Source organism: Nerophis ophidion, linkage group LG03 (assembly GCF_033978795.1).
Source record: "Nerophis ophidion isolate RoL-2023_Sa linkage group LG03, RoL_Noph_v1.0, whole genome shotgun sequence".
Lineage (NCBI taxonomy): Eukaryota > Metazoa > Chordata > Actinopteri > Syngnathiformes > Syngnathidae > Nerophis > Nerophis ophidion.
Window position 1 is genome coordinate 46271902 of NC_084613.1, and position 25946 is coordinate 46297847.

General features: G+C 38.0%; 2 protein-coding genes across 2 annotated transcripts in view; one reads left to right on the forward strand and one right to left on the reverse strand.

Moving 5' to 3' along the window:
- Positions 1-10365: 10365 nt before the first annotated feature.
- Positions 10366-13467, reverse strand: LOC133549696 (actin, alpha cardiac muscle). The gene is made up of 9 exons (XM_061895392.1): positions 13369-13467; positions 12522-12672; positions 12309-12437; positions 12065-12175; positions 11899-11983; positions 11214-11375; positions 10945-11136; positions 10688-10869; positions 10366-10603 (listed from the first exon to the last, which is right to left on the reverse strand). Exons 2-9 carry the CDS (start codon positions 12648-12650, stop codon positions 10460-10462), a joined length of 1134 nt encoding a protein of 377 aa, XP_061751376.1. The 5' UTR covers positions 12651-12672; positions 13369-13467; the 3' UTR covers positions 10366-10459.
- Positions 13468-23624: 10157 nt separating this feature from the next.
- The window catches only part of eif2ak4 (eukaryotic translation initiation factor 2 alpha kinase 4), a 78840-nt gene continuing 76518 nt past the window's right edge, over positions 23625-25946 (forward strand). The window contains exons 1-2 of the mRNA XM_061895390.1: positions 23625-24011; positions 24094-24209. Coding sequence (XP_061751374.1) covers positions 23883-24011; positions 24094-24209 — 245 coding nt within the window. The 5' untranslated portion in view covers positions 23625-23882. The remainder of the gene's footprint in view (positions 24012-24093; positions 24210-25946) is intronic.

A 25946-nucleotide genomic window follows, 5' to 3' on the forward strand; every position in this document is an offset into this window, starting at 1 on the left:
AATACAGTACAATAATAACGAGTGAATGACTGCTAATTGTAGTGAGCCAAGACCCTTTGAAAAAAACATAACACAACACAATAAGTACAGTTTGTGTCCCACAACTCACCTTCTCCATTCAAGTGTAATATTGTAAAAGCATAGCAGAATGCAGCCGTCCGAGTGTGTCCAAAGGACATTTTCCACAAGTGCCAATGGTTTCGCCTCTAAAGGTATAAACGTACATGAGTATCCAAAGTTAAGCAGTAATGCATTTAATATCGCTTTTGTTTTAAAGGGGGAATCATTTTCCAAGCGTCATGTGAGTAAATGTACTGTATCTACGGTAACCAAGCATCAAAACACTGCAACAATGAAATATGAACCATACAAATTATAAAACGTACACAAAATACTGTACTGCCAAAGCAGGATGGCCAAGATTTCTGCCTTCAAATTCAAAAGATGGCAAATTAAAACAAAAAGAAAAACTGCAAAAAAGTAAGAAAAAGTTGGTTGTGACTGAAATGTTTATTCATGTTGATACAAAGGAACACATATTTCAGCATTATCAATGAATAACAGATGTCCTTAAAAAATTAGACCAAAATGCTATACTATTGCTATAAAATGCTATACATTTCCATGGGAGACAGGTCTGGACTGCAGGCGGGCCAGGAAAGTACCCGCACTCTTTTACTACGAAGCCATGCTGTTGTAACACGTGGCTTGGCATTGTCTTGCTGAAATAAACAGGGGCGTCCATGATAACGTTGCTTGGATGACAACATATGTTGCTCCAAAACCTGTATGGACCATTCACCATTAATGGTGCCTTCACAGATGTGTAAGTTACCCATGCCTTGGGCACTAATACACCCCCATACCATCACAGATGCTGGCTTTCAAACTTTGCGCCTATGACAATCCGGATGGTTATTTTCCTCTTTGTTCCGGAGGACACTGCGTCCACAGTTTCCAGATATAATTTGAAATCTGGACTCGTCAGACCACAGAACACTTTTCCACTTTGCATCAGTCCAGCTTGGATGAGCTCGGGCCCGGCGAAGCCAGCTGTGTTTCTGGGTATTATTGATAAATGGGTTTTGCTTTTCATCGCAGAGTTTTAACTTGCACTTACAGATGTAACGACCAACTATAGTTACTGACAGTAGTTTTATGAAGTGTTCCTGAGCCCATGTGGTGATATCCTTTACACACTGATGTCGGTTTTTGATGCAGTACCGCCTGAGGGATCAAAGGTCCGTAATATCATCGCTTACGTGCAGTGATTTCTCCAGATTCTCTGAACCTTTTGATGATTTTACGGACCGTAGACGGTAAAATCCCTAAATTCCTTGCAATAGCTCGTTGAGAAATGTTGTTTTAAAGCTGTTCGACAATTTGCTTACAAAGTGGTGACCCTCGCCCCATCCTTGTTTGTGAATTATTTAGCATTTAATGGATGCTGCTTTTATACCCAATCATGGCACCCACCTGTTCCCAATTAGCCTGCACACCTGTGGGATGTTCCAAATAAGTGTTTTATGAGCATTCCTCAACTTTATCAGTATTTGTTGCCACCATTCCCAACTTCGTTGTCACGTGTTGCTGGCATCAAATTCTAAAGTTAATGATTTGCAAGCGAAAAAATATTTATCAGTTTGAACATCAAATATGTTGTCTTTGTAGCATATTCAACCCAATATGGGTTGAAAATGATTTACAAATCATTGTATTACGTTTATATTTACATCTAACACAATTTCCCAACTCATAAGGAAACAGGGTTTGTACTTATTATTCTTAAAGTTGTGAGCATAATGAGAGATATGAGTATGTTGGTGCCCCTACCATAAAGAAGAAGAAAAGTAGTTATAATCCTAAAAACTGTATATTAATTAACTCAAAGAGGTGTATGTGCAACATAAACATGTCTGTTGTGCCTTTGAGCAAGGCACTTCACCCTTGCTCCTGATGGGTCGTGCACATGGTTAGGTCCTTGCATGGCAGCTGCCACCATCAGTGTGTGAATGTGTGTGTGCATGGGTGAATGTGGAAGTGGTGTCAAAGCGCTTTGAGTACCATGACGTTAGAAAAGTGCTATATTGGTATAAATCATTCAACCTAGTTCCAATTGTGACAAGACAATGTTGCCAGATGTCACAAGAGAAACAAGATATCAGCTTGATGAAAAGATCAAATGACAAGTTTAGTTGTGAAAAGAATGGTGCTCGTAGGTTGAGGTACCACAAAAAATTAAGAAGAGTTAAACAAAGTCAATCCATTTCAGACAAAGATATAATGCAAATCTATTTCATTCTGATAAAACAAACCAAAAAATTAATTGGAACTGATAGTGACATAAAATTGACAAAATCCAGATTCAATCCACGAAAAAGCATTTGCAAACAAATACAGTAAACACATTCAAACTTCAAAATCAATAGAGTACACAAAACATTTATGCCAAAAACAAGATTATTGAACACAAACAGATTTAATTAAAGTGAAAGTACCCATGATTGTCACACACACACTAGGTGTTGCGAAATTATTCTCTACATTTGACCCATCACCCTTGATCACCCCCTGGGAGGTGAGGAGAGCAGTGAGCAGCAGCGGCGGCTGCGCCCGGGCCAAGAAGATCTAACATTAAATACAATTATAAACTTAAGATTCAATTAAATTAACCCACAAAAGTGCACACAAACTAACAAGGCAACAGGCAATTAAAAGAAAAGTGGACATTGGCCAGCAAGCCAGGAAAGGTTTAAAGTCCCAGCAACAGCACTAACGTGCCCACATACATGTCCATTAAAACTGACTTCTATACAATATTGCAAAACAGTTCTATTTGTAGATTGATACAACTTTGATTTATAATATTGGATCCACAATGTTGGATGGGAGATGACCAAATTTCATTGATCAAATTAACGTCACAAACCTGACAGTGATTAAACGTCAATATAAAGCATGTTGTATTTGTGTTGTAGACTAGTGGTTGGTCAAAAAGCATGTTCCAACGTTATGTTTGAGTTGCTCAATGTCAGGAACTAATTCAACAAGTTCTCAACATTGTTTCAATGTCTTGTGCCTGCTGGGTTAGGTGAATATGAACTTCCTCACTGTCAGGCTTGGTAAAAAGGATAGGACTCAGATGCAGAGTAGGGAACTTTGACAGGCTTTTATTTTGATAGCTTCCTTTCACCTCCAAAGTCAAGGAATACAATATCTATATTAACCAAAAAACTAATCGGCGAAAAAGGTTCCAAAAAATAGGAAGAAACAACCGAAAATCACTCCGAACGGAGGAAAACACAAAAACAAAGACAAACTATAATTGGCGCTGTATATGCAATAAAATGTTTTAACAAACAACGCTCCAACAGGAGGAAGAAACATCAGCTATGAAAAATTCTACACTATCTAATCTAATAAAGTTTTAACACAAATAGTCACTCAAAAATATGAGGAAAGAATGAGAAATAACTGATAACTCACCACTTCGGCTGAATAAACTAAATAACAAGAAAATCACTCTGCTGAAGAGGAAGAAAGGAAAACTCAAAATAGTAACGAAGGGATTTCGGATCAAGGAACATAAGCACGAGACGAGGCGAGGCAAGGTAAGGTAAGGCAAGGCATGGACATGGACGCTAGAGAGCACGAATAAACGAAACAATCTGGCACAGAACAAAGGGAGGAGAGGGCTTATAAAACATGAGGGTAATAGGTAACAGGTGGAAACAATCAAGGAACAGGGATGACGTCACACTGATGACACAAAAGGAAGGGCAAGTGACCTGAAAAGAGAGGAGAGTTACGACATAATTGATGAGACACAGTCAGGTTTTATGAGAGGAAGACACATATCTAATAATATCAGGCTTGTACTTGACATTCTGGATTACCCAGAGGTCATTAATGATGAAGGCTTCCTTCTTTTCCTGGACTTTTACAAAGCTTTTGACTCGATCGAACATGAATTTATATTCAGGACACTTGAGAAATTTGGCTTTGGCAATTTTTTCCGCAAAACAATTAAGACTTTGTACTGCAATGGTAATAGTTCTATAAAGCTCAAATCTGGTACATCTCCAAGATTCGAGTTAAAATGTGGGATACGGCAAGGTTGTCCTATTTCTCCATATTTATTTCTGTTAGCCACCCAACTGTTATCGGTTCATATAAAAACTAGTCATTTAAAGGGGATTTCTGTATTAGACAGAGAAATAATTATCAGCCAACTGGCTGACGACACAACACTCTTTTTGAAAGACTCTTCTCAAATTCCCCTAGCCTTGGATGTGATTCATGTTTTTTCCTTGGCTTCTGGTCTCCGTCTAAATGTGAATAAATGTGAACTAATGGCTGTGAAGAGATGTGAAATTATGTCTGTATCTCAAATTCCAGTTAAGGATAGTATTATTACCTAGGAATACATATCACTAAAAATCGAAACTCTAGATCGGTATTGAACTTCAATCCAGTTGTAGAAAAAACTAAGAAAAGATTTAACCAATGGCTACAGAGAGATTTATCCTTAAAAGGCAGAACCCTACTTTCCAAACAGAAGGTATCTCCAGGCTTACGTATGCAGCTATTTCTTTAGATGGTAACCAAAAAATATGTAAAACTATTGACAAAATACTGGTTGACTTTATTTGGAAAAACAAAATTCATTATATTAAGAAATCTGTTATAATGAACAATTACAAACTTTAAACTAAAGTCTAAACTTTCTTGATTTCACTACACTAAACAACACCTTTAAAATTAATTGGATAAGACACTACTTGAAAGACCCTACCTCAATTTGGAACTTTATTTCTCATCATGTATTCTCTAACCTTGGAGGCCTAAAATTTTTGCTATTGTGTAATTATAACATTGATAGGATTCCTGTTGCGCTCCCAAACTTCCACAAACAAGCCCTTCTAGCATGGTCTCTTATATACAAGCACAATTTTTCACCTACCAAATATTTCATCTGGAACAATAAAGACATATGTTACAAAAGGAAATCTCTTTTCCTCAACAATTGGTTTAACAATAACATTATTTTAGTGAGTCAGCTTTTCAATAAGGAAGGTCAACTTTTTAATTACCAAGAATTTCTCAACCAATTTAAGATACCTGTGACTCCCAAACAATTTGCTATTGTATTTGATGCCATCCCAACTGGTGTTATTATGTTGTACAGGGCTTACACACCTCCTCTTTCTGCTGTAAAAATTGTGAATGATCAACTTGACACTCCTGTGGGGAAACTTTGCTTTGATCAAAAAAATAACAGAAAAATCCGCAGCTTATTCCAAAATGATTGTGTGTCTGTCTCCTATGTAATTTCCTTATGGAATAATGTTGTAAATGACATCTGTTGGATCAAAACGTGGTCCCTTCCTAACAGGTATTTACTTACCAACAAAGTCAAAGAGATATCATTTAAAATCATCCACCGCTATTACCCTGTAAAGACTGTGATGGTTAGATACAAGAAGGACATTGATGTTACCTGCACCTTTTGTAACATGCACCCAGAGACTGTCAACCACTTGTTTTGGACTTTTGAAAACACTCGATCACTATGGCAGGGCATCTGTCGCTTCATCCTGGACAATATTTATGACAAATTTGTGTTTTACTTTAAAGATGTGATTTTTGGTTTTACACTGTATGAACAAAAATTTGAAAAGGAATTCTACCTTTGCAACCTCATTATTTTATTGGCTAAGTTTTATATTCATAAATGTAAGTTTCTTAATACCCGTCTTATCTTTTGTGCCTTTAAAAAAGATCTAGAACTTTACATTAAAAGGCTCTCTACCTCTAACAACAAAAAAGCTGTGAAAACGATGATGCTGTGTTCCAAATTTAAGTTGTTTGATGAATTTGAATAAGCCTACGGCTTTGCATTTTTTTTATTATATATATATATTTTTTTGTATTCTATTTTTATTATTTTGAACTTACAACCCCCTGGCGCTGTTTTGTACTGTTTTCTTTATGTTTTATAATGTTTTATATTGTTGTTTGACTTACTGTTTGTAATTGTTGAAATTTATAAATAAACTTTAAAAAAAAAAAAAAAAAAAGAGAGGAGAGTTACTTTTTAAACTAAAACATGCAAATCATAAGACAGAAAAAACTAAGACAAGATATCCCTCACGGCGGTGTGACACTCATGCTGTAATTGTCTAAATGCTTGCTGGTCGGAGGATCCAACGAACAGAACATATATTATATCTACTACTTACTTGTACACAAGGCATACGAGGCAGCGGTTTCGGTGAGTATATTGTTCGTGACGGGTATTTGAATGTGAACGGCTTCCAGCCGCCATCGTGCGAGGTGCATTGACCATTGATAAAAGACATCGCGGAGCAGGTTTGACTCTTGTTTATTCTTTCAATAAACCAGTTTGTGTCCTAGTCGGTCGTGCCGATTTCCAGCGCTTCCTCCTCTGCTGCTCGACTCGGCTGGCCTTTCGGTCGCCGGTAACTCAGTCTTCCTCGGGGGCTCATCGTTCGTCTCGGCTTAATCGTCTCGTTTGTCTGGTGGTTCTCCTACTCCTTCTGCCCCGATTGCCCCTCCTTCTCCCCTTTTATACAGCAGGAGGAGATGCACAGATTGAGAGCAGGTGTGTGAATTACGCACCTGGTTCTGATCGCTGCAGCGGCACTCCAGGCGCGCCCCGCCTCTCCGTTCTGCTGCATACTCCGCCTCCTGGCCGCCATCTTGGGTAGGACCACTATTTGTCCTATCCCACTGTCGGCCCGTCGGCTCCAACCTCTCCACATTGAAATATTTATGTTTCTACGCAGCGTGCATGCTCAGTAGCGTTGGGTAGCAGACATCGAGGACGTCGACAGAACACCTGTAATCTTTAAAATGACCAATATTTGGTAAATATTGTAGTGGTACAATTTACATATTGTTATAGGACCATGTCTGTTATTACATTATTTATGTACATACATTGTGTATGTAAAACGATTATAGAGGGTTTTGAAGTTATTTTAAAGGACAACATAGGGGACTCCCATTAGCCACATCTTGCAAGTGTTTCTTTTTTTTTTTTTTTTAGTCTTAAGAATTTAAAGAATAAAATGTGTCTTTTTGTCTCCAATAATGATTGTGAATGATAAGCAGAATACCAAAAAAGTGCAGTTCCCCTTCAAAAGAAGTAAACAGATGGTGATATGTAATATTGTATACACTGCAGAAACTGAAATCAAAGTAAGATTAAATATCTCAAATAAGGGTGATAATTGCTTATTTTCTGTCTGATAAGATAATTATACTCACTAAGCAAATTTTATGTTAGAGTCTTTTACTTGTTTTAAGTGTTTTGGTCCTAAATGATCTCAGTAAGATATTACAGCTTATAGCTGAGATTTAATGACCTATATTGAGTAAAAACATGCTTGAAACCATATCAACTGTTGCAAAGCTGTGTCATCAACACTCACGTGTACACAACTACTTTTTTAAAGTAATAATTTCTTATTTCAAGCATGAAAAAAAATCATGACTTGGACACAATTGTGTCTCATAATTAAGAACAATACTCTAGTTTTTAGTATAAGCTTGCTGGTTTCAAGAAATGTAATGCCGAGCTCATATCATTATGTCAAGATAATGGCACTAGCATTTACTCAATTTAAGAATATTTTTCAACATATTGAGCAAAAAGGTCTCTCTTTTTTTTCTACCAAGAAAAGTGCACTTGTTATTAGTGAAAATATACTTATTTTAAGGTATTGACGTTAGCTTTTTTTACTTGTTTTGGAAAGCCTTGACAAGTCAAATTTTCTTGTTCTATTGGCAGATAATTTTGCTTAGTTCAAATAAAATACCCCTAATTTTTGTATGTTTTTACTTGTTTTTAATAACACAGATTTTTTTTGCAGTGTACTAACTGGTCACTAGATGTCAGTGATGTCAAATGTATGTACTTCAGCACTATTTGAGTGAATATTTTCAAGTTAAAGGCCTACTGAAACCCACCACTACCTACCACGCAGTCTGATAGTTAATATATCAATGATGAAATATTAACATTGCAACACATGCCAATACGGCCGGTTTAGTTTACTTAATTGCAATTTTAAAGGCCTACTGAAATTAGGTTTTCTTATTTAAATGGGGATAGCAGGTCCATTCTATGTGTCATACTTGATCATTTTGTGATATTGCCATATTTTTGCTAAAAGGATTTAGTAGAGAACATCAACGATAAAGTTCGCAACTTTTGGTCGCTAATAAAAAAGCCTTGCCTTTACCGGAAGTGGCAGACGATGTGCGCGTGATGTCACGGGTTGTAGAGCTCCTCACATCCTCACATTGTTTACAATCATGGCCACCAGCAGCTAGAGCGATTGGGACCGAGAAAGCGACAATTTCCCCATTAATTTGAGCGAGGATGAAAGATTCGTGGATGAGGATAGTGAGAGTGAAGGGCAACAAGAAAAAAAAAGATGAGGGCAGTGGGAGCGATTCAGATGTTATTAGACACATTTACTAGGATAATTCTGGAAAATCCGTTATCTCCTTATTGTGTTACTAGTGTTTTAGTGAGATTATATAGTCAAACCTGAAAGTCGGAGGGGTGTGGTGACTGCCAGTGTCTCTGAGGGAAGCCACGAAGGAGCCAAGAGAGTTGCAGCTGCCTCTTTGTCAGCTGCAGGAGGAACGACACAAGCTCCGCTCATGTCTACTGTAAGAGCCAACTTATTACCACAATTTTTATCACCGAAACCTGCCGGTTGACATGTGGTAGAGAACCATGTTCTCTTGACCGCTCTGTTCCATATTAAAGCTTCACCCTCATCTTTAGGAAATGTAAACAAAGAAATACCGGCTGTGTTTGTTTTGCTACAGCCGGCCGCAATACACCGCTTCCCACCTACATCTTTTTTCTTTGTAGTCTTCATTATTAATTGAACAAATTGCAAAAGTTTCAGCAACACAGATGTCCAGAATACTGTGTAATTATGCGATTAAAGCAGACTACTTTTAGCCGTAATCGGTGCGGGAAGAACATGTTCGCTACAACCGGTAACATCACGCGCACGCGTCATCATATGCGTCATCATTCCGCGACGTTTTCAACAGGATACTTTGGGGGAAATTCAAAATTGCAATTTAGTAAACTAAACCGGCCGTATTGGCATGTGTTGCAATGTTAATATTTCATCATTGATATATAAACTATCAGACTGCGTGGTCGCTAGTAGTGGGTTTCAGTAGGCCTTAAAATTTCCCGTTTTAACTTTGTTTTTATTCATATTAATATATTTTGTCATTTGGAACACTCCATAACTGAGGTATATATATATATATATATATATATATATATATATATATATATATATATATGTACATATATATGTATATGTATATATATATATATATATACGTATATGTATATATATATATATATATACATATATATATATATATATATATGTATATATATATATATATATATATACAGTACAATTTATTTTGTAAGTTCACACTCTTTCAAAAATACACAGTCTTAAAAAGTAGGTATATTTTAACTAATGTTTACCATGTCCAGATTGTATGCACATATAAACTATACAAAATATGTTTTCTTAATTAAAATGTGCCGTGTTTGAAAAGTAAACAAGTAAAATACTTTATTTTTATTAATGTCCATCCATCCATCCATCCATTTTCTACCGCTTGTCCTCAGGTGCTGAGGCCTATCTCAGATGCATTTGGGCGGTAGGCAGCGTACACCCTGGACAAGTCGCCACTCATAAGGAACCAATTACGTAGGTGGTTTTATGTGTTAAAGCCAACGAAGGGGGCCTTGAGACCAAGGGGTAAGATTGTTCTTAAAGCCAGTGAGAGCTGACACCTGCTCAGAAAAGGCTTAAGAAATAATAGCTGCAGTTTGCCAGCATATATCTCTCTGTAGAATGTTTTACTTGGGAGTATTGGATTATGTACCAAACACTTTTTTTTAAATACATAACGATATATATTTTCTTCTTCATTATATACAATGTTTTGTATTAATAAAAACACTTTGAAACTGTTTATTAATTCAAGTTTTCCCCTAATAGTCTTGTTTACTTATTTGACTGACTATATATACAGTAATATATATATATATATATATATACATACATATATATATATATATATATGAGTGTGTGCGTGTGTGTGTGTGTGTGTGTGTGTGTCGGTGTGTGTGTGTCGGTGTGTGTGTGTGCAATTACACAGTATGTCACCGATCATCTTGTAAATTGTAGATTATATGAGATAGAACTTTGTTGATTAAGTTCGAGTGTATACCTACAGGGAAATTAATGAAGTAGAAAAAGTTTCAGCAAGTCATGAAAATACTCTCACGAGGGCTTTGCTTTATTACAACAGAACATATATGTACAGGAGACGACAACGTACAAATCCGAGAACAGTGAGGTTTCTTGTGCATTTAGAAGCACTTCCTGTGGACAATGGAAGGGCCCGCCTCATCGTATTCCTGCTTGCTGATCCACATCTGTTGGAAGGTGGACAGGGAAGCCAGGATGGATCCACCGATCCAGACAGAGTACTTCCTCTCAGGTGGGGCGATGATCTATCATAGGAAAAAAAACAAATCCAAGATTTAGAGTTCTGTGACTTTGTCAGTGACATATGAAAAGTTTTGCAGTTCATCCACCTTGATCTTCATGGTGCTTGGGGCCAGAGCGGTAATCTCCTTCTGCATACGGTCAGCAATACCAGGGTACATGGTGGTACCACCGGACAGCACGTTGTTGGCATACAGGTCCTTACGGATGTCAATGTCACATTTCATGATGCTGTTGTAGGCGGTCTCATGGATACCAGCAGACTCCATACCTGATAGGAGACAAGTGCAACAGGTAAGTTTTATATTTCACACTGAACTCCCAAACTGAAAGGACAGGGACTCACCAATGAAGGAGGGCTGGAACAGGGTCTCGGGGCAACGGAAACGCTCATTACCAATGGTGATGACTTGTCCATCGGGCAGCTCATAGCTCTTTTCCAGGGAGGAAGAAGATGCAGCAGTGGCCATCTCATTTTCAAAGTCAAGAGCCACATAGCACAGCTTCTCCTTGATGTCACGCACGATCTCACGCTCAGCTATAGCACACAGTGTTTGAGTTATGAAACTGCACTTACATATCACTGAAGTTTATACCCCAAATGAGCACACATACCAGTAGTGACAAAAGAGTAGCCACGCTCGGTGAGGATCTTCATCAGGTAGTCGGTCAGGTCACGACCAGCCAGATCCAGACGCATGATAGCGTGGGGCAGAGCGTAACCCTCATAGATGGGGACATTATGGGTCACACCGTCACCGGAATCCAACACAATACCTTTATGACACAAAAAGACCATACTTAGCCAACAGATGGCGATGGAGGGCCTGTGTATTGGCTCTCAAATAGTATGTCTCACATCATAAATAATCTAACAGTACTGATATCAAGTGACACACAGCTTGATGGAATGGGACTAACACCTCTTTGTCACAACGAGACGGAAATCCTTACAGTTTACACACGCTTAGAGCGAACATTACTCGCTTGGAGCACCTGGAAACGATACCAGACAGGCCTGCGAGTTTGTTTAAAATTTTTTGGAAAAAAAATACATTTTAGCAGCAAATTTCTTTAAGAAAAACTGTAGAGCACTGTCATATAGTTGATCTTTATCTGGCTTTTTGGTACTAGATCTTTTAAAAACAGCAGATTTTCAGGAATATACAAAATAGAAATACTAGCGAGTATCCCAGCCACCCGGTGCCTAGCTCACTGGAAATATGTCCCTCAACTCAACTCAATTGAATATCCCTGACATAAAGTGTGAAAAATGTAAATGTCAATATAATGTACTAACCGGTGGTACGGCCAGAGGCATACAGGGACAGAACAGCCTGGATGGCCACATACATGGCGGGGACGTTGAAGGTCTCAAACATGATCTGCAAAATACAATCAGCAGCATGTTAAGGATTAAGCCCAAATTAAAAGGTGACTATGACGCTGGGGAGACGGTAAAGCACCTGAGTCATCTTCTCCCTGTTGGCTTTGGGGTTCAGCGGGGCCTCAGTGAGCAGGGTGGGGTGCTCCTCAGGGGCCACACGCAGCTCATTGTAGAAGGTGTGGTGCCAGATCTGATTAACAAAACATAACAACTGCTCTCAGGACTGAAACAGCAACAATGTGGTCCCTCCAAAAAAATACCAAAGATAAGAATAGATACAGTATGTGGAAAGTCTGGTGTTGAGCATCGCTGTCAATACACACCTTCTCCATATCATCCCAGTTGGTGATGATGCCGTGCTCAATGGGGTACTTTAGGGTTAGGATACCTCTCTTGCTCTGGGCCTCATCACCTACATAGCTGTCCTTCTGACCCATACCCACCATCACACCCTATGGAAGAAAGCACAATACTTTTTTCTATTCTTGGTGATCCCCAAAATTAGACGGTGCATGGTTGAGTCCAATATCCCATACCTGGTGGCGGGGCCTTCCGACGATGGAAGGGAAGACAGCACGGGGAGCGTCATCCCCGGCAAATCCAGCCTTGACCAAGCCAGAGCCGTTGTCGCACACAAGGGCGGTAGTCTCGTCGTCGTCGCACATGATTAGGCTTTACTGGAGTGGTCTAGAATGTAAATAAAAGTATAACATGAAGCTTTCCTAGATATTGAACTCAATGACACATTCGGGTTGGGGTTATCCTTAACCCCTACTCACTAAGAATGGCTTAAAAGACCTTGCCAGCGGTGTTTATATTTAGGGTGCTAATTAAACATTCCCTGGTAAGCTATTTTTGTGAGAACCTTATTGTACAGCAATAGATACCATATCTCTATAAATGTTCCTGGGAGCTGCTGAGGTAGCACCAAAAAGGGTCAAAACAGACTTGTAGTCTATTTTAGGCCCAACTCTCCCTTAGCAGCAATACTTAACAGGGTGATACAACTGACACTTGGATCTCTCGCTATTTCACGTCTGCCAGTATCCATCTGTTGGTGTACATTGACACTTTTGGTCACTGCTTTGCTCCTTAACCCCTGTTTATTAGTGCAAGCATATTTGGAAAACTTTTTGACACTGTGCTTTAGGAAAACTAATACTTTGTTGGATGATTGAATAGACTAGTAGTACAAATAGTCCTATTTTTGTATCTTCATCTGCAAATCTATAGTCTATTTAAGCAAATAGTATGTAACCATTCAGATAACATTCACCTTAGTTAAGTAGGTGCATCATTATACTTTGACTAAACTTGGCATAAGTTAATTTAGTAATAAAAATACAATAATGAAAGAATCTGGCAATATTGAAGCTTACTCACCAAGGTGCACTTGTAGACGGATGTTTCCACTGGGACAAGGACTGGGGCTGAGATGAGTCCCTTAAATAAGACCCCGGCCCACTCTGTCAGGGGGCGTGTCTGAAAGTTTACAGAAGTCCAAATAAGTACTGCTATGAAGAAAAAAATCAACAAGCCTGCCAGAGGACAGTGTTTGGCCAAAAGGGAAAGGATTGCTTCACAGTCAAATTATTTGTTTTATGCGTTTAAAACATTGTGGAGAGGATTAAACAGTCATTCATTTACCACTATACTCTTGGTAGGTCTCAATCAGTTTAATCTGTGTAAACAACCACCTATCAGATCAATAACATTCACTCTGATTCTGGACTACTATGGTTATTAAACTTCAAAATTACAGTGGACCATATTTGGAGTTTCAAAGATGACTTCTGGAACTAGAAGACAAGATATATGTAGTTTAATGCAAATAGATATCACAATTAAAAGATTATGCACAAAAATGACATCCCGCGAAATGAATATCATGTTATTTTAATCCAGGATTAGGGTGTAGTGTGATTTAACAGTAGCATTTGGCACACATCTCTCATTTGTCTGCAGAGGTTTCACACCACTCATGGCCACCTCGAAGACTGCCTGTGATGACCCAGTCAAGGCAGCGCCACCGGTGTCTTGTTAAGGAGATGAAAACATTGCATGTGTGTGTGTGTGTGTGAACCATGCTGCTGGTATGTGCACTGAGCTTCAGCCATGTGTGCAACAGCTGATGGTAATGCCTGAGCCTGAGTCTGCTCAGAGCGTCTGTGAGTGGCTGTTAGAGTTTCAGTGCCGCGTCCTGATTGGCCCAGTCGTCTCCTTCTAGGGTTATGCTCGGCAGCACAGTCATTGATGAACAGCCTCTAAGGTTACTGAGCCACTAGCTTCCAAGAGGAGCTCCATATTTGTGCCACCCACCTCCGTGATTATTTTCCTTGATGTATAGTGAACCTTATGAGGTAAACTTCTCGTCGCAGAAGTGATACAAACATCTCGCCTGCGGGGAGAAATATTAACCACGTGGCCCGACCAGTTTTGTTATACTGATACAGCAATAGAAACAAATGTGTTTCAGTCATTTGAGAGACAAAGACACAGAAGTAAAAAAGTATATATATATATATGGGTGTGCTTATGTAACGATGATAGGTATGTGTGAGCATTGTTCTGTGATGGTGAAACCATTTCTTTTTACACACAGACACAAGTTGGCTGCAGTGAATGCCTCTCACATATAGATACTGTAGATACTGTACAGTATTTCAGGGCTATTCAACTGGCGGCTAAATCGGGCCCAGCAATGACAACCATTTATGTAGCAAAATGCAATAAAAACACTAGAGCACTCCTGTTGTATGGAGAAACCTGGGACAGTGTAAATTAACAATCACAAATACAATACAAATTATATAAATTATATAAATTTGGCCAACGATAGGGACTTTAAAAACATCGTTATATTATGATAATGCTTTTTTCTCGATGTGTCAGCAAATTTGACAGGGACAAGCGGACAAATACGTTCTGATCGCAAAGCAGCATCCTTGCTAACGGTTAATGTCCCTGCCCAGTGTGAAGCTGCTTCTAACTCAGCAATCTCTGCCTCCTTAGCAGCAAATAAATTATGTTTCTTAAAAGTATTATTATCACAGGAGGAAAAGGAATAGCTACACGGCACTACACTTCGCAGGACATTACAAGAAGCCAGTGCTTACCACTAAGCTATTGAGCTTTTGAATGTGAACAAGGATGGGTTAATCGATACAAATATCAACAGTAATGATACCAAATATTAGGGCTGTGAATATTTGGGTGTCCCACGATTCGATTCAATATCGATTCTTGGGGTCATGATTCGATTATATATCGACTTTTTCGATTCAACGCGATTCTCGATTCAAAAGCGAAATTTTTCCGATTCAAAACGATTCTGTATTCATTCAATACATAGGATTTCAGAAGGATCTACCCCAGTCTGCTGACATGCTAGCAGAGTAGTAGATTTTTTTTTTAAAAAGCTTTTATAATTGTAAAGGACAATGTTTTATCAACTGATTGCAATAATGTAAATTTGTTTTAACTATTAAACGAACCAAAAATATGACTTATTTTATCTTTGTAAAAATACATGATACCTTATACTACGGTGATTAGACCATTAATATTTATTATCACAACATTTTATTTTTTGTCGTTTTTGTTATCATTTACAAACTCAGAAAACATGTCCATGGACACAAGAGTACATTAAGAGCAAAACCCAAATAGATAGAAATAAATAGCAGTTTGTTCTTATTTTTTTGTCATTTTGCACAAATGACTTTATTTTTGTTCTTTATATTTTATGTAATTAAAAGCTAATAAGGAAATAATTTGTCCAGGTTGTACCCCGCTTTCCGCCCAAATGCAGCTGAAATAGGCTCCAGCACCCCCGCGGCCCCGAACGGGACAAGCGGTAGGAAATGGATGGATGGAAATATATATCAGTGGTTCTCAAATGGCGGTGCGCATACCCCTGGGGGTACTTGAAGGTATGCCAAGGGGTACGTGACATTTTTTTAAAATATTCTAAAAATAGCAACAATTCAAAAATCCTTTATAAATATATTTATTGAATAATACTTCAACAAAATATAAATGTAAGTACATAAAGTGTGAAAAGAAATGCAACAACGCAATATTCAGTGTTGACAGATAGATTTTTTTGTGGACATGTACCATAAATATTGATGTTAAAGATTTATTTTTTTGTAAAGAAATGTTTAGAATGAAGATCATGAATCCAGATGGATCTCTATTACAATCCCCAAAAGGGCACTTTAAGTTGATGATTACTTCTATGTGTAGAAATCTTTATTTAGAATTAAATCACTTGTTTATTTTTCAACAAGTTTTTACTTATTTTTATATAATTTTTTCCAAAAAGTTCAAGAAAGACCACTACAAATGAGCAATATTTTGCACTGTTATACAATTTAATAAATCAGAAACTGATGACATAGTGCTGTATTTTACTTCTTCAACTCTTTTTTTCAACCAAAAATGATTTGCTCGGATTAGGGGGTACTTGAATAAAAAAATTGGTCACAGGGGGTACATCACTAAAAAAAGGTTGAGAATCACTGATATATATATATATATATATATATATATATATATATATATATATATATATATATATATATATATATATATATATATATATATATTTCTGATTTATTAAATATGGCCCAGCGAAGCAGGCGGCGTTCCTGAGTGTTATTGATAAATGGCTTTCGCTTTGCATAGTAGTTTTAACTTGCACTTACAGATGTAGCGACCAACTGTAGTTACTGACAGTGATTTTATGAAGTGTTCCTGAGCCCATGTGGTGATATCCTTTACACACTGATGTCGGTTTTTAATGCAGTACCGCCTGAGGGATCAAAGGTCCGTAATATCATCGCTTACGTGCAGTGATTTCTCCAGATTCTCTGAACCTTTTGATGACTTTACAGACCGTAGATGGTAAAATCCCTAAATTCCTTGCAATGCTTGTTGAGAAATGTTGTTCTAAAACTGTTTGACAATTTGCTTACAAATTGGTGACCCTCGCCCCATCCTTGTTTGTGAATTACTTAGAATTTAATGGAAGCTGCTTTTATACCCAATCATGGCACCCACCTGTTCCCAATTAGCCTGCACACCTGTGGGATGTTCCAAATGAGTGTTTGATGAGTATTTCTCAACTTTATCAGTATTTATTGCCATATTTCACAGCTTCTTTGTCACATGTTGCTGGCATCAAATTCTAAAGTTAATGATTATTTGCAAAAACAAAAATGTTTATCAGTTTGAACATTAAATATGTTGTCTTTGTAGCATATTCAACTGAATATGGGTTAAAAAAGGATTTGCAAATCCTAGTATTCCGTTTATATTTACATCTAATGCAATTTCCCAACTCATATGGAAACGGGGTTTGTACTTTGTATAACAGGCCTATTTCCTTTTTGAAATTCGTAAAAAAATATATACACGCAACACCAATAATCAATCGAACCGTAAATAAAAATGAACTCAATAACTTTGCTACCATAAATACATTGCTATGTCTGTCTGTGTGTTTGTTTTCTTTGGCTGCACCTTTTAAACTAGATGTAATTGTAAAGTCCGGTCCGAAAGCGTGGAAAGCAATACGGCAAAATGAAACCGCTTTGGGGGCCCAACATTTGCCATTGTTGACTGTAGGTGTGTGGTCCTTAATCCTGTAACCATGTCATGTTATTGAGGAAACTGAGCTTGTTTAATACACAACTCCTTTATTTCAATCATCTCCACTTCAACACACATGAGCTAACTTGGCTAAGATTAGCAACTCTGTTGTGACGCAGACATGTTACATGATCTATTGTGGCCGAGGATGGACAACCAAGGCAATTCTCACAAGACGGCCACTCTTATTTTCTGAAAATCCCAGAGTAAATTCATTACAGTTCCTTCGGATGCCTGACACTTTATACATAACTTGCTATCTAATGTACTTATTTTTAAACAACTAAAAAGTTTTATCAGGCACGCGGGATTGAGTTTGCTAAGTATAAAAATGAGCCGATATTTTGAATGCAAAAAAATGCTGTTCTAAATGTGTCCACTCGACGTCGCAATAACAATTCTTTGTATTTTTTTTTTGATTATTCTACATATGTAAAACAAATATATAAACCACATGATCTTAGTGCACCAGTCGAGGCAAGAGAGCAAACTACATAAATAATATCCTGTAATTTCATTTTGATATTATTTTTTTTGTCTTGATATATTGAAAATTAACACCAATGACTTGACCAATGAACATTATCACATAATGTATTCAGAAAGTGCAAATAACGACAAATAAAGATAGAATACCGTTAACTGCAACATGTAAGTGTAAAAAAAACCCAACATTATTATTTGTACACTTTAGGAAAGTGCTTGTTCTATTTTCAAACAAAGAAAACTATCTGAAGTTGTCTTTATTCTTAAGTTATCGTGCCGTGATTTTCATGCATAAAAAGAACTAAATGAACTAAAAATATCAATACTACAGGAGTATTAGTCTACTGTAGTACACTCGATGAGACCAAACCAATCAGAGCGCACTGTTCGGTATTGTGGCCACTGATTGGCTCAGCAAGGCAGCAGCCAGTCCCTTGTGTGGAAATGTTACTACAGTAAGATGTTTTTCAATGTAGAGGGCCCTCATAATGGTAAGCAACATATTCATAATATGCTTTATGTATTTATTTTATTTAATTGTATTTATAATTATTTTTTAGCTTGTTTGTTCTAGTTCACAAATCAATGTAGCACAATTGCACACAAAAAAAAATCATTGTTTGTGAACCCTCACTGACAATGGCAATAAATAATTTGGATCCTGATTTAGATGTTTTTTATGCTCAAACTTTGGAAATAGTTGATTCATAACTAATCATTCAGACTTTACACAATTAATTTACCACTGCAGGCCAAAAACCAATTAACAGCGATAAATGAGGGGTCACTGCAATATTATCTGTGACACTCTGCGGCACAAAGGTCCTCTTTCTCCAAAAGAGTCATTCAGCGTAATCAATTGGCGACTGTAGTTTTAATAACGCTGAACTGGGAGGTCAAAGGTGAAACACTATGTGCAACCAAGCAACCCCAATGTATTTATATAGCCTGTAATTACAAGTGCCAAAGGCTTCACAAACCACAACAACATCCCCTGATGTGAATCCAGATCAGGACAAAGAAAAACTCCAAAAGCCTGAACTTGAAAAAGGAAGAAATCTTTGGAGGGGACGAAAAATGTGGGTACCCCCATGCAATGGTATATCAATATATGGATTTTAATTTCTTAGATTCTCCTACATCGATCTGTGCTTGGCAAGTTTGCTCTCCGGAAGATAAGTATTGATCCAAGATTGTTTTAAAAAGGTAATAGATTGATTTTATCAATACTAGAAAAATGACAACATTGTATTTAAGAACGGCAGACTTCATATGAAGTTAAACACTTTTAATAACAACGTTAAACGTTCAGTCTGTCTGCTCGTGTGAGGAGTCATCAAAACAAAAATGGCGTATACTGGTCGAGAAAAGTCAAAACAAATGCAAATGTCACAAGACAAATTACAACACAAAAACGTTCAGCTATAGCACAACTGCAAAAGCTACAACACCACAACAGAATACAAAGCCGCAACGTGATTTTAAGCCACAAAAGACGCGACCAACAAAACGTAAGTAACAACGGAGCATATTACAGCAATGCACACAAATGTCACCCAAGGAAACACAATTTAATCAGAAGCAAATGAGATGGATCAAAGAGGCTTTGGAAATTAGAAAGTGAGGTAAATATACTGTTAAAATGTTGGTTCCTGTATTTTCAATAAAAACACAGTACCTATAATTCACCCACAAGAAATAACATAGTATCCAGTATTTCTCAATTATTTATTTTGCTAAAAAGTTACTAAATCGATATCAACTCACTGATTTGTGTCACAAAGTGTAGGTGACGAACCCCAAGATGCAGAGAAGGCAAGCTTTGTGCGGGAAAACATTATTTAATGTCCAAAATAAAGAAAATACACAAACCCGGAACTACGACACAGGAAAACTGAAAACAGGAACCAGCAAACCGAAAAACTGGAAATAGCTGACAGCTAACAGGAAAACACAAAACAAGGAGCTAGGAGACAGCAAAGCAAACTGTAAATAGCTATAGGAATCAGCCAACAGGAACAGCTTACCGCCAATAACGACATCGACAAGTATTAGTATGACAGGTAGTAGCGACAATACTCCAGCACTGACTGGAGGACTAAGCAGGTTTAAATAGCAGCCGGCTGATTGACACCAGGTGTGGCCAGGTGCCAATCAGCCGCAGCTGAGGGGAAACAGCGCTCAGGGGAAAAAACAGGAAATAACCAAAATAAGAGCGCTGACAGGAAATAAAGACAGATGAAAGACCAAAACAATAACTGCCCCTGCATCATATCGGCAACCACAAATTCTGAATCAAATCAAATTGTTGTTATAACAAATTGCTACACCCCTAATATCTATACTATCCATCCATCCATTTTCTACTGCTTATTCCCTTCGGGGTCACGCCTATCTCAGGTGCCTTCAGGCGGAAGGCAGGGTACACCCTGGACAAGTCGCCGCCTCATCGCAAGGCCAACACAGATAGACAGACAACATTCACACTCACATTCACACACTAGGGCCAATTTAGTGTTGCCAATCAACCTATCCCCAGGTGCATGTCTTTGGAAGTGGGAGGAAGCCTGAGTGCCCGGAGGGTTTTTGATTAATTGATTGAAACTTTTATTAGTAGATTGCACAGTACAGTACATATTCTGTACAATTGAACACTAAATGATAATACCCGAATAAGTTTTTCGACTTATTTAAGTCAGGGTCCACGTAAATCAATTCATGGTAACCCTCGAAGTCACACATGCAAACTCCAAACAGAAAGATCTCGAGCGCAGGATTGAACCCAGGACCTTCGTATTGTAAGACAGACGCACTAACCCCTATTACACCGTGCTGCCCAAATCTATACTATAATACAGTGGTTCTCAAATGGGGGTACGCGTACCCCTGGGGGTACTTGAAGGTATGCCAAGGGGTACAGGAGATTTGTTTTAAATATTCTAAAAATAGCAACAATTCAAAAATCCTTCATAAATATCCATCCATCCATTTTCTACTTATCTCAGCTACAATCGGGCGGAAGGTGGGTTACACCCTGGACAAGTCGCCACCTCATCGCAGGGCCAACACAGATGGACAGACAACATTCACACTCACATTCACACACTAGGGCCAATTTAGTGTTGCCAATCAACCTATCCCCAGGTGCATGTCTTTGGAGGTGGGAGGAAGCCAGAGTACCCGGAGGGAACCCACGCATTCATGGGGAGAACATGCAAACTCCACACAGAAAGATCCCGATCCTGGGATTGAACCCACTACTGCAGGACCTTTGTATTGTGAGGCTGACTCACTAACCCCTCTGCCACCGTGAAGACCCCTTGATAAATATATTTATTGAATAATACTTCAACAAAATATAAATGTAAGTTCATAAACTGTGAAAAGAAATGCAACAATGCAATATTCAGTGTTGACAGCTAGATTTTTTGTGGACATGTTCCATAAATATTGATGGTAAAGATTTATTTTTTTTGTGAGGAAATGTTTAGAATGAAGTTCATGAATCCAGATGGATCTCCATTACAATCCCTAAAAGGACACTTTAGGTTGATGATTACTTCAATGTGTAGAAATCTGTATTTATAATTGAATCACTTGTTTATTTTTCAACAAGTTTTTACTTATTTTTTTATCTTTTTTCCAAAAAGTTCAAGAAAGACCACTACAAATGAGCAATATTTTGCACTGTTATATAATTTAATAAATCAGAAACTGATGACATAGTGGTGTATTTTACTGCTTTATCTCTTTTTTTTTCCAACCAAAAATTCTTTGCTCTGATTAGGGGGTACTTGAATTTAAAAAATGGTCACAGGGGGTACATCACTGAAAAAGGGTGAGAACCATTGCTATAATATACTGATTATGACCTGTGCTTTTTCTGAGTAACTTTTTCATTGCATTGTTTTGAATGTCACCTTGTTTTTTTTGTTTGCGCTTATGTAGCATGAATCATTGTATATAATGTATTTAAATGTCCATCCATCCATTTTTCTACCGATTGTCCCTTTCGGGGTAGCGGGGGGACTCCAGGGGTTGCTGTAGCCCAGGGGTCACCAACCTTTTTGAAACCAAGAGCTACTTCTTGGGTACTGATTAATGCCAAGGGCTACCAGTTTGATACACACTTAAGTAAATTGCCAGAAATAGCCCATTTGCTCAATTTACCTTTAATTCTATGTTATTGTTAATAATTAATTATATTTATCTTTGTGGAAACACTGATCATCTTAATTATTTCTCACAATAAATACATATGGAAACAGATAAATATATATTTAAAAAACAGGGTATTTCTGTCCATCATTCCGTCGTACATTTTTTTTCCTTCTGCGGAAGGTTTTTTGTAAAGAATAAATGATGAAAAAAACACGTAATTGAACAGTTTAAAAGAGGAGAAAACACGAAAAAAATGAAAATCAAATTTTGAAACATAGTTTTTCTTCAATTTCGACTCTTTAAAATTCAAAATTCAACCGAAAAAAAGCTGAGAAAAACTAGCTAATTCGAATCTTTTTGAAAAAATTAAAAAAAGGATTTATGGTACATCATTAGTAATTTTTCCTGATCCAATCTGCACTTTGTTAAAATATATAACAAATTGGACCAAGCTATATTTCTAACAAAGACAACTCATTATTTATTCTAGATTTTCCAGAACAAAAATGTTTAAATAAATTCAAAAGACTTTGAAATAAGATTTAAATTTTATTCTACAGATTTTCTAGATTTACCATAATATTTTTTTTGAATTTTTATCATAATAAGTTTGAAGAAATATTTCACAAATATCTTTTGTCGAAGAAACAGAAGCTAAAATGAAGAATTAAATTAAAATGTATTTATTATTCTTTACAATAAAAATATTTTTTTTTACTTTGAGACACTAGTGATTTAGGGCTATATAAGTAAACATTGATTGATTGACTTGAACATTGATATAAATTGTCAGGAAAGAAAAAATCCTAAATACCCTGCCTTCCGCCCGATTGTAGCTGAGATAGGCGCCAGCGCCCCCCGTGACCCCGAAAGGGAATAAGCGGTAGAAAATGGATGGATGGATGGATTTTTTCTCTAAAATTGTCTTTCTGAAAGTTATAAGATGCAAAGTAAAAAAAAAAATCATGAATATATTTGAGCAAGTGAAGACCAAGTCTTTAAAATACTTTCTTGGATTTTCAAATTCTTTTTGAGTTTTGTCTCTCTTAGAATTAAAAATGTCGAGCAAAGCGAGACCAGCTTGCTAGTAAATAAAAAAAAATATATATATATATAGAGGCAGCTCACTGGTAAGTGCTGCTATTTGAGCTATTTTTAGAACAGGCCAGCGGGCGAGTCATCTGGTCCTTACGGGCCACCTGGGGCCCGCGGGCACCGAGTTGGTGACCCATGGTGTAGCAGCTGTAGCCTATCTCAGCTGCATTCGGGCGGAAAGCGTCGTGAACACAGTAAAATGTGTACCTACGTCGGTTGCTGACCTCTAGTGGTCAACTTTGAGAAAACAACGTGCTGACGTCTACAACTGCGACGGGATGTGCGCCAGCCACGTGACACTTCACTGTTGTGTTGACTCCTGAGAAGCTAGCTCACTTCGAGGCTGCTAGTTGTTGTCAACAAGAAGCTCCGTGTGAGCTCAAACAGAAGTAGAAGCCGGAAGAAGCCGTTGCACAGCGGTTTGGTTTTACCCCGTCTTCCTCTTTCTCGCTCGACTGTGACAGGACGGAGCCGGACTGCCATGTAGACGCGGCGGAAGCATGAGTGGCCACTTCACTTCCACGCAGGCCACGGAGGACTACACTGTCCAGCAGGAAAATGAGCTGGAGGCTCTGGCATCCATCTTCGAGGAAGATTTCCAGGATATTCGCCAAAAGGATCCGTGGAATGTAGCCGAACGACCTTTATATTGTTGCTACCACGAACACGCCTTGCAAACCCATGCAAATTTGTTTTCTTGCTTCTCTCCAGGTGCGAAGACCTCTAGAAGTACTCCTCTTTTTGAGACCCAAGGAACTGAACCACAACCAAGAATGTTACGTGACTGTGGACCTGCAAGTCAAATGCCCACCTAATTACCCAGACGTGTGAGTGCTCACCATGTTTTTTTTTTATGATAGTAAAGCATCCACTGTTTCCCACGGGACTGCAATTGACTTGTGGTGGTGGGTTGCAGGTAGGGCTGGGCGATATTGGCTTTTAAAAATATCGCGATATGTTTATGCCATATTGCGATATACGATACATACTGCGATATTTTGCCTTGGCCTTGAATGAACACTTGATGCATATAATCACAGCAGTATGATGATTCTATGTGTCCACATTAAAACATTCTTCTTCATACTGCATTAATATATGCTCATTTTAAACTTTCATGCAGAGAGGGAAATCACAACTAAGTCAATTGACCAAAACTGTATTCATTAGATACTGTTCATTTTCTCACGGGTGACTTTTTAAATGAAAGAACAAATTAATAGTGTTGCTACCTTTTTGTAGTAACACTTCTGCTGCATACTTAGTGTTGATTGATTGATTGATACTTTTATTAGTAGATTGCATAGTACAGTACATATTCCTTACGATTGACCACTAAATGGTAACACCCGAATACGTTTTTCAACTTAAGTCGGGGTCCACGTTAATCAATTCATGGTACAAATCTATACTATCAGCATAATACAGTCACCACACAGGTTAATCATCATAGTATATACATTGAACAGCATATTGCTGTTGTCTGCTGAATATCTTCCCACTTGGAGCCAAAGCACCGCCAGATGATGGACCCACCTGCTCTTTAAGTTGGGCATTTATTGTTCTTCCTCCATTTGTGATAAGTTTCGCACTATCTCTCTCTCTCTGGTCGGCGAGAGCTATGACGCGAGACTCGGGAGAGACAAACCTGCGATATATCGATATATCGCCCAGCCCTGGTTGCAGGGGTTGATGAAGTCATTGCATATTTATATAATTGGCCATGACGCATGTGCAGACCTACAGAGCCCCTACAGCAGGGGTGCCCATTACGTCGACCGCGAGCTACCGGTCGATCGCGGAGGATGTGTTAGTGGATCGCCAGCCAGTCATTTAAAAAAATAGACCTAAAAATTAGCGATCATCAATCTTCACCAAGACGTCACTTTCGTCACTTGATTGACATTCACGACACCTGAGGGTCTTGTGAGATGACACTGGCTGCTGCGAGCTCATTATTAAAGGCCTACTGAAATGACATTTTCTTATTCAAACGGGGATAGTTGGTCCATTCTATGTGTAATACTTGATCATTTCGTGATATTGCCATATTTTTGCTGAAAGGATTTAGTAGAGAACATCAACGATAAAGTTCGCAACTTTTGTTGCTGATAAAAAAACCTTGCCTTTACCGGAAGTCGCAGACGATGACGTCACAAGGGTGAGGGCTCCTCACGTCCTCACATTGTTTATAATGGGAGCCTCCATCAGCAAGAGCTATTCGGACCGAGAAAACGACAATTTCCCCATTAATTTGAGCGAGGATGAAAGATTCAAGGATGATGATATTGATAGCGAAGAACTAGAAATAAAAAAAAATAAAATAAAGTTCATTAAAAAAAAAGCAGAATGCATTGGGACAAATTCAGATGTTTTTAGACACATTTAGTAGGATAATTCTGGGAAATCCCTTATCTTTCTATTGTGTTGCTAGTGTTTTAGTGAGATTAAATAGTACCTGATAGTCGGAGGGGTGTGTCCACGGGTGTCTTGACGCCAGTCTCTGAGGGAAGTCGACGGCAGCTGCATGGACGGCGCAAGCTCAGCTGATCTCCGGTAAGAAG

Excerpts from the sequence above, each read along its gene's own strand:
- LOC133549696 (XM_061895392.1), bottom strand. The coding sequence starts at position 12,650 with ATGTGCGACGACGACGAGACTACCGCCCTTGTGTGCGACAACGGCTCT. Across the intron at positions 11,376-11,898 it reads TGCCTCTGGCCGTACCACCG|GTATTGTGTTGGATTCCGGT; the intron begins GTTAGTACATTA and ends TGTGTCATAAAG. Across the intron at positions 11,137-11,213 it reads CTACTCTTTTGTCACTACTG|CTGAGCGTGAGATCGTGCGT; the intron begins GTATGTGTGCTC and ends TGTGTGCTATAG.